Here is a 9,516-nt window from a genome sequence, read left to right on the forward strand (position 1 = left end):
GGGGGAGCACGGTGCTGGGCTGCGGCCTCCTGGGCGCCCACGAGGCCCGTCCCCCTCTCTACGTGATCGAGTGGGTCCGATTCGGCTTCGTCCTCCCCATCTTCATCAAGTTCGGGCTCTACTCGCCGCGGGTGGACCCGGAGTACGTCGGTAGGTCCTGCGGCGTGGGTTGTGATGGGGCCCGGGGGGGCCCTACTGGCCCCGGCCTCGGGGCTGGGACCCGGCTGGCCCTGGTGTCCCCGCTGGCCTTGGCTGGGCCTCAGCCGCTGTCAGACCGCGTTAATCACGCTCCCGGGCACGGGGCAGCGCCAGACTCTCCCTCTGGTCCCGGGCGGCGGGAGAGGGTGTTGTGGGCCCCCGGGGAGTCCCCTCCTCGTGCAGCAGCCGCGGGGACGGCTGGAGCGGGAGGTGCAGGGGATGCGGGTACCCAGTGCGCAGGGGAGAGGCGGCTCCTGGCCCAGCCTGGCAGCGGGAGGGGTCCCTGCTGGGGCGGAGGGTGGGAGAGGCCGCCCGGGGAAAGTGGGTCCCATCGGTGGCCTCTGGGTGCTGGGGCTCCCCCAGCACCACCCGCTTGGGAACGGGGCGGCCCCACGCCTGCCTGCCTGTGCCCGGGCTCCGGGTCCCCAGTGCTGCCAGGCCGCTGCCTCGGCCCCAGCGGGTCGCTTGAAGGTTGAGCCTGGGAAGGGGATTTTGGTGAAGCAGCTAATTGGCATCGCTGGGCTGACTGGGATTTGGAGCAAAGCTGTGCTGGGAAGGGCTGCGGCGTGGGAGGGGGATATTCTCCTCTTTACGGGATATTTAAAGTGAAGTGGTGTCAGACCTTGAGGGATCCCTGCACACAGGGAGATGAAGACAACAGGAGCATCCCTCGAGGATGGGGAAGCTAGGGAGGAGGGAGAGGGCTGGCAGCTGGCTGGAGTTTTGGGCTGAGCCTGGCCCCAACAGCCTGTGGCAGCAATGCACCGAAATCCTCCCTCCAGTCCTCCCATGAGATCGCGGGGAGGGCTGGAGCACCGGCCTGTGCCTGGGTCAGGAGCCCGTCCCTGCTGCCAAAACCAGCCCTTGTCTGAGCCACTGCCTGGCTGCTGCTCCCGGGGCTGTGCAGGAGGAGACTGATCTGGGGGCACACCTGGGTCTGTCCCCGCTGCCAGCCCAGGGACACCCTTGCTCTGCAGCCAGCCCTGAGCTGGCACTGTAGGAGCGGCGGTGACCGCAAACCCTCTGGTGACGACAAGGCACCTGCTTTCCTGGGAGGCCCGGGCTGGGCTCCTGTTACCTGAGCCCGGCATCGTGGGGCCCCTCGGCTGCAAGAGTTCGGGTTACCCTGAAGGGGCCTGGCAATATCCTGCCTGCTCCTGCCTGCACTGCCCTCAGTCCTCTCCCTGTCCCTGCTGCCAGCACGGCCCCGGGGGGGCTGGGGGGCAGGGGATCAGCGCTGGGGGAAGGGGGCTGGCAGCTATAATGAGGGCAAGGTCGGTGGGCAGGGGGGCTGGTGGCCGTCACCATGGCAGCGGGACGGCTGGTTTACAGTCCTCTGGGGGGCTGGGAAGGGGTGGAGGGAAGGGCAGGGGCTGTGGGTGCAGGGGAAGGACGAGGACAGCCCCTCCTCCAGCCCTTCCCAGGCAGAGCAGATCAGGGTCACCCCGAGGGGCCGGGGGGCTGCTGCTGTCACCCACATCCCTCGTGGGGCAGTTGGGGGCATCCTGGGGACAGGGTGGCTGCAGCCACCCTGGGGACAGGGTGGCTGCAGCCACCTCTGGGAGCTCTTGGGGGGATGGGGGCAGCCCTCCCCCATGTGCCGCTGTCCCCACGGTGTCACAGGTCCTGTCCCCTGCCGTCTGCTGGCCTGGAGCAGGGCCGGTGATGCTGGTCAGGCCGCCTGCGCGGGCACCCCATCCCTGACGGCAAGCACGGCGGCTGGGGCTACAGCCCCTTTGTGTCCCTCTGAATGACGGTTGCCAGGCACCGGGGGATGCTGGTCCGGAGGGCAGCAGAGGTTTTGTTATCGGCAGGGTGGTGGAAGAGGAGGAGGGGGATGGGGCCGGCACGGGGGATTAGGGGGAGGCTGAGGGGCGTCCCCAGGGCACTCTGATCCCTTCCAAAGGGATCTTTGTTCAGGAGCCTGCTGCTCCCACCGGCTCCTGGGGGCTGTGAGCTGGCAGCTGCAGGCAGGGATGGGGTTTCCTGGAGCTCTCTGGAGCTGCCCTGCTTCCCAGGGCTCGGCGTGGGAGCGGGCTCGGGGCCGAGGGGGGGAGGACCCCGCTTCCCGTGGCTGTTTGGTTGTTGCTGCCACCCCTCTCACTGCTTCCCCCACCCGGGTGAGGGACGCTGCCAGAGGCACCCAGATATGTCTGCCTGTCCCCGCGCATCCTGCGGCAGGAGATGCCGTGGGTCTGGGTCGGAGCTGGCCTGGGGCAAAGCAGGAGGGGTGGGGGATGCAGCGGTGGCTGCAGCGGCTGGAGGAAGCTCCGGGTGCTGTTGGCAGAGATTCGCACGTGTTTGTGCGCTGGGTGAGCACGGGGCTGTGTGGCCCCAGCGCTCGGCATGGGATCCTGTCCCTCGGCCGCCCAGCCTCTGTGCCCCAACCAGCCGGCCGGGCCCTGCCGCTCCTCCTCCTCCTCACCAGGCTGGTCTGGCGGGGTGCAGCCTCCTGCTGCTGGTGGCACCCATGCAGTGCCCGGCCTGGGCTCCAGTGGCTCAGGCAGCGCGTGGAGACTGCCTGCGGCACCAAGCTTCTGCACAGAGCTGACAGCAGGGTTTGGCACAACCTGCTTTGTTGGAAATGTGTCCGGAAGCGGCTGGTCCCAGGGAGCTCTGGGGAGTCACCGGGAGCGTCACGGACCACTCTGGTGCCAGGAGCTGTGTGTGGCACTGCCAGCACAGCGGCTGGAGCCCTGCCCTGGAGTGCTGGCAGCAAGGCCACCCCAGGCCATGCCACACCTGGGGCTAAACCCACATCCCGGCCTGGAGCTGCTCTCTGGGCCGTGGAGGCCAGCAGCGGGGTCAGGGGCACAGAGCCGGGGGGTGCCAGGGCAGTGGGTGCCGCAGGCAGTGCACCCCGGCCGGGGCTGAGCCAACTGCCTTGCTGCACGCCTGAGCCGATTATGGCTCTGATAATAGCCCAGGGGATTAAAGGGCTGTGCTCGTTGTCGCTTTGCGCCCTTATCCTCCTCCTCATCAAAGAGGCCGTGGAACACAGGGTTGCTGTCTACTCGGGGTGAGGGTCCCACGGCCCCAGAGCACCCCTGCTGCCGTGTGCCCCTCGAGGGGTCTGTGCCCCTGCGGGTCAGGCAGGGGTTCAGCTAGACCCCCCTGTGCTGTGGGGAGAGGGGACAGCGCAGGGTGCCTGGAGCTTAGTGGGGCTCCTGGGGGAAAGGGTGGCTGAGGCTGCTGGGGAAGGGTCCCCAAAAGGCAATGAGGAAGTGTGCGGGGAGGGATTTTGCAGACAGGCTGGCAGCTTGAGGAGCGGGCAGTGGGACCAGCTGCTGGGAGCAATGCTCGCGGTGGACAGACCCACCTGGGGTCCCCGCCAAGACCACCCTTGGCGGGGGTGGGCAGCAGAGCCCTTTGCCACGTCCTGTCCCGTTTCCCCGAGAGCAGGAGGAGGTGTGGTGCTAAATGTCGGTGTGACCAACCTCCACCGCGGCACGGCCGCCCTGGCTTTTGTCCCACGGCCGTTCCCAGCCCCCCATCGCGCCAGCAAAGGTGGAAGAAGTCTGAGCATGGCCTGGCTGCACGGGCAGACCCTGCCACTGCCCGGGGAAGCTGCTGAGCCTGCAGCGAGGGCGAGTGCTGCTGGCAGGCCCCCGGAGGGCAGGTGGCCGGGGGACGCAGCTGTGACAGCCGCTCCTGGGTGTGCAGGTCGCGTGCGGATCGAGGAAGGCGCCTCGCTGCGCATCGACCTCCTGCGTGCCGAGGACCAAGGCTGGTACGAGTGCCGTGTGCTCTTCCTTGACCGGCACAGCACCGACGCCGACTTCCAGAACGGCACCTGGATCCACCTCACTGTCAACGGTACTGGTGATCCCACCCCCGGGCGCTGCTCTGCCCGCCACTGGCCAAGATCTCGCAGGGCTGGGACTGAATCTGCTGCTCTTCCAAGGGCAGTTCATCTGGAGCTGCGGCTGAGGGTCTGGGCTTGTCTTTACAGCACCCCCCACCTTCCTGGAGACCCCCCCTGCATTCGTGGAGGTGCGGGACCAGGATGCACTGAGCCTTACCTGCACAGCTGCCGGCAACCCCAAGCCCGTTGTCATCTGGAAGAGGAGCGACCTGGCTGTCCAGAGCGGGGACACGGTGCAGGTGAGGGTGGAAATCAGCAGTTAACGCTCGCCAGGGTCTCGTGGGGCAGCCAGATGTGCAGAGCAATGCAACTCTGCTTGGCTGGAGCACGAGCAACTGTCCCCACTGTGGTGGAACCCCCCTCCTGCCCCCGGCCCTGCCCGCAGCACCACAGTCCTGAGTTCCTGTCCCTTGGCCATGCCACACGCCCGCTGCCTTTGCAGGTGAGGAACGGGACGCTGAGCATCGCCGTTGTGGAGCGCACCAGTGCTGGCACCTACACCTGCCACGCATCCAGCAAGGAGGGCACCATCACCCATACCACCCGCGTGCTCGTGCAGGGTAGGAGCCGCTGCTCTCCCAGCGCTGGCCACATGGGCCACCCAGCTGGGTGCTGCCACAGAGCACGGAGGGAGACACGTCATGGGGGTTGGTTTTGGGGCAGACATGGGTGTGATGGGCTTTGGGAGCAGGTGGGGCCATCCCCCACCCTCACCATCACCTCTGCTCCACGCTGCAGGGCCACCCATCATCGTGGTGCCACCCCAGAATGTCACCGTCAACGTCTCCCAGGATGTCTTTCTGGTGTGCCAAGCTGAGGCGTACCCAGGAAACCTCACCTACACCTGGTTCCAGGGCAGCAGCAACGTCTTCCACCTCAGGTACAGTGGGGACGGGGATGGCACCAAGGCAGCCATGGGCTCCTGCTGGCGGTGCTGGGGCGGGCAGGGGCTTCTGTGCCCTGCGAAGCCGGGATCTGAGCACGGTGGGCGGGCGGGATGCGTGGCGGGGGCTTTGCTCACCACGGGGTTCTGAGGACAGACAGTCTCGGAGGCACCTCTCACCACTGCCCTCCCCTCCCCTTGCAGCCACCTCCAGGCTCGGGTCCGTGTCCTGGTGGACGGGAGTCTGCTGCTCCAGCGAACGACCCCGGACGACGCTGGCAAATACACCTGCATCCCTAGCAACGGGCTGTGGAAGCCACCCTCTGCCTCAGCCTTTGTCACAGTGCTGTGTAAGAGTCCCACAGCCGCTCGCAAGCCCAGGCCGTGCTGTCACCAGCTCTGCTCACAGAAAGGCCCTGCTGGGCCAGCCTGTGGGGGTCCCTGTGGGCCATGGTGGGAAGGGGCTGCCCCTTCAGCAGCCACGGGGACCTGGCCCCCCGCCACCCTCGCTCAGGCCCTGGCACCCTGCCTGTCCTTGCAGATCCGGCACAGGTGACCACCATGCTCCCAGAGACCCCCCTGCCCAAGGGGATGCAGGGTGTGATCCACTGCCCCGCCAGGGCCAACCCCCCCCTGCTCTCTGTCAGCTGGACGAGGGACGGGCGCCCGCTGGAGCTGGACAAGGTGCCACCGGTCGCGCCCTCCCCGCCTCCCCACGCCCCCGAGCCCCTTGTCCTGACCCCACGCCCCCCTCTCCCAGCTCCCTGGCTGGTCCATGAGACCGGATGGCTCCATTGTCATTGCGACGGGGAACGACGATGCGCTGGGAGTGTACACGTGTACCCCGTACAACAGCTACGGCACCGCCGGCACCTCCCGGCCCACGCGTGTCCTGCTGAAGGTGAGGCTGGGTGATGGGCACGCTGCCTGCGCCCAGGCTGCTCCCACCCTGCCGTGCCCATCGTCTGCCCCACCACGGGTCTGTGCCCTGTCCCGCCTGCTGCCAAGCCCTGCCTGTCTTCCAGGACCCCCCTGCCTTCACAATGCGCCCCAAGGAGGAATACTTCCAGGAGGTGGGCCGGGAGCTGGTGATCCCCTGCACGGCCCACGGGGATCCCCCGCCCACTGTTGCCTGGCTGAAGGTAGGAGCTGCTGCTCTGGGGAACCAGCAGAGCCCTCCCGGGAGGCAGACACTGCCCTTGACCTCTGGGGCATCGCTCCTGGGGCCGTCCCCGCAGACACAGCAGGGTTATCTCTCTCCTGGCTCCTGTGGGAGAAGAGGCCCAGGGCACTTTGCTTGTGTTGCCCTCTAAGAAACCAGGGCAAGATCCTGCACCTGTTCCTAACCCAGCCCCAGGGTGGTGGATCACGTCAGGTTCTGTTCTCCCCGAGGCCCCAGTGCTGCAGGGTCGCTGCAGAGCAGCTGCCCGGCCCTGCGGTGCGGTGGGCTGGGTGGTCGCCCGCCGTCAGCCTGCCCGTGCCTTATCACGCAGGTGGGCAGCGTGGGGAAGAGCGGCGCCCAGGTGGATGGCAACAGCAGCCTTGTCTTCCGCCCGCTTGTCAAAGAGCAGCACGGGGTCTGGGAGTGCGTGGCCACCAACCAGGTAGCCAGTGTCAGCACCGCCACCTCCGTCCATGTCCTGGGTGAGTCGCCGGTCCCTGGCGGGGCCGGCATCGCCTGCGTCTGCCCTGGGGTGGAAGTGCCCCTGCATGGCTGCTGCCCGGTCTGACACGTCTTTGCGTCCCCCGCCAGGTACCAGCCCTCACGCTGTCACCAACGTCTCTGTGCTCCCGCTGCTGCGGGCAGCCAACATCTCCTGGGAGCCAGGGTTCGATGGAGGCTATTTCCAGAGGTTCAGCGTCTGGTACACGCCGCTGTGAGTCCCCACAGGCAGAACCTGGTGTCCCCCCCCTGCCTCCATCCCACCGGGGCTGTTGGCTCCAGATTCACAGGTCCCACATCTCCTCAGGGTGAAGCATCCGCCCCGAGCCCACCATGACTGGGTGTCGCTCTCGGTGCCAGTGGGGGCTCAGCACCTCGTGGTGGAGAATCTGCAGCCAGACATGAGCTACCAGTTCAGCGTTCTGGCCCAGAACAAGCTGGGCAGCGGCCCCTTCAGCCAGATTGTCACCTCTGTGCCCAAGGGTAAGAGGGGGCCCGTGCGCTCTCCAGAATAGCCCTCGTCCGTCCCCCCCAGCCAAGCCCTCAAGCACCTGAGAGGTTCCTGTTTCTGCCCTGCTGCCCCCGGGGATCAGCTCCCACACCAATGTCTCCTTTCTCCTCAGGCTTCCCAGTGACCACAGTGCCTCCAGAGCCGCCGGCCATGACCATGCGCATCTTCCTGTCCCCGCCACGGGCTCTGACGGCCAACGAGACCGTACGTGGGGTCCTGCTGCAGTGGGAGCCCCCGGCTCAGTTCTCAGTGGCGCTGAGCGGCTACGCGCTGGAGCTGCGGCAGGACAAGGGCGGCTGGGAGGTGCTGGACCGCTCCATCCCCAGCACAGAGACCCAGATCCTGGTGCCGGGACTCATCAAGGTGGGAATCTCACCGGGTGCTCCCTGGCTGCGGGGCAGCTCTGAGGGGACACAGAAAGGGAGGGGGGTTACATCTGCATTGCTGCTACCCGGAGATGGGGCATCTGGCAGTGCCACAGAGCTGCTTGGCTCTGCCTCCGTGTGGGCTGAAGCTTGGCTGGCCAGCATTCCAACAAGGCTAATGGCCCTCTGCTCCCCCAGGACGCCTTCTACGAGTTCCGCCTGGTGGCCTTTGCTGGCAGCTACATCAGCGATCCCAGCAACACGGTGAACATCTCCACAGCAGGTGAGGCCTGGGCTACCTCCCACTTGCTCTTCCTGCCCTGAGGACAGAAACCAGAGGTGTAAAGTACTCAGTGTGGTCTAGGATCTTTCCAAACAGAAACCCCTTCACCCTGCTCCCACCCCGAGTGTCCCTGCTGCTAGACCAGGGGACGCAGAGCATCCCTGCTCCTGGTGGAGGGCATGGGTCTGCCCAAAGACAGACCAGCCCTGAGGGCTGGGAGCGCTGAGGCTTCGCTGTTGCCACCGTGATCCTGGCGACCCGGGGGAGGCTGTGCCCACTGTGCTGGCAAGCTCCTCGGGGAACTGAGCCTCTGATAGTGTCTCCTGTCTGACCCAGGCATGGAGGTGTATCCGTCTCGCACCCAACTGCCGGAGCTCCTGCCGCAGCCGGTGCTGGCCGGGGTCATCGGGGGGATCTGCTTCCTCAGCGTGGCTGTCATCTTCAGCACCGTGGCTGCCTGCATCATGAACCGCCGGCGTGCCGCCCGCATCCAGAAGCGAAGGCAAGGTAGGAGCCAGCTGGCTGAGTGCCAGGACCCCGGTGCTCCAGGAGAGCTCGGAGCGCTGTGTGCGCGGTGGCGGGACCCGGTGCCGGGGGAAGGGACAGGCCAGCCTGGGGTTGTGGTAGGGCTGAGCACGTGCTGCTGTCTCCTCATCATCATCACTTTGAGTTGCTCGCTGTGTGATCCCCTTGTGTTCTCATGACCTTCCAGATCCACCACTCGTCTTCTCCCCCAGCAAGAAGCTTTCACTTCCACAGTAAGTCATGCCATGCCACGCTCCCTCCTCCTCCCACTCCCTCCCTGTCTCGCTGCGCTCCCCATCATTCATTTGCCTCTGGCTGGGGGCAGAGGGACAGGCCCGGGGGCAGCTGCTCCCCACCACTGGCCGAGGGCTGGCCACAGGGGTGGTGTTAGGATGGGGTGCTGGGGCCGGGGGGTGCTATGGCATAGGGCTCCCCTGGGGAGTTTTGGCTGAAGAAAGGATTAGAAAGTGCAGAAGCAGCGGCGCAGGGTCACGGTACCCACTGCCAGATGCCCAGCACAAGCTCTCCCCACACAGGGGGCAGCAGGACAAGCCTGGAGTCCAGACAGGGTGCTGCAGCAGTTCTCCCTTACAGCAATTCTCGTGGCTCTGGTAGCCCAGACAGCACCATGAAGCTGAAGCTGCAGCCATCCCCCTACCGGAGCCTGCGCCGGACGCTGCTGTGGGGCGAGAAGGCCGGTACCAGCCTGGGCCTCAGCATTGCTGGGGCCAGCTCCCGGTACGCCGTGTACGAGAGCCACGTCGGGGAGCACGTGCCCCTGGAGCGGATCTGCCGCGGCCCCGATGGGCGCTTCGTGGTGGAGACGAACACGCGGCCGCAGGAGAGCGGCTGTGGGGTGCTGCCCTACGCCAAGCCAGAGCCGTACCTGCAGCGGGACCCCTTGGGGCCGCAGCCTGAGCCCCACCTCCAGCTGCCCGAGGAGGAGGAGCCCATCTGGCACAAGGGGGTCTCACTGCGCCCCCGGCCCATGGGGCAGGGCCACCGGGGAGCCCGTGCCACTGGCTACCGCCAGGGCCGTTACTTTGGCTGCAGCAGCAGCAGCAGCCCCGTGGACGAGGCTGCAGCATTGTGCATCGTCAACATCAGCCCCGTGGCCTCCGCCACAACTTTGCCTTACAGCACGGTGGAGGAGCCACGCGACAGCCCCAGCAGCACCCTGTGGGACTTGCTGCCCCTCGAGGGCTCCCGCCAGCCACCCCTCA

The 9,516-nt window shown here is 66.9% G+C and overlaps 1 protein-coding gene across 1 annotated transcript; it reads left to right on the forward strand.

Moving 5' to 3' along the window:
• Positions 1-5: 5 nt before the first annotated feature.
• On the forward strand, positions 6-9,512 carry IGSF9 (immunoglobulin superfamily member 9; the record flags this gene model as incomplete). Its single annotated transcript, XM_026863934.1, has 17 exons — positions 6-150; positions 3,862-4,014; positions 4,151-4,302; positions 4,506-4,623; positions 4,802-4,943; positions 5,151-5,296; positions 5,488-5,630; positions 5,707-5,847; positions 5,972-6,088; positions 6,440-6,590; positions 6,700-6,823; positions 6,917-7,092; positions 7,233-7,483; positions 7,684-7,768; positions 8,105-8,275; positions 8,481-8,526; positions 8,888-9,512. Coding segments are annotated over 17 exons (2,886 nt in total), but the record flags the coding sequence as incomplete, so codon positions are not given.
• Positions 9,513-9,516: the final 4 nt, after the last annotated feature.

The sequence above is a fragment of the Athene cunicularia genome (genome assembly GCF_003259725.1).
Source record: "Athene cunicularia isolate RWA chromosome 25 unlocalized genomic scaffold, athCun1 chr25_part1, whole genome shotgun sequence".
In the NCBI taxonomy this organism is placed as follows: Eukaryota; Metazoa; Chordata; class Aves; order Strigiformes; family Strigidae; genus Athene; species Athene cunicularia.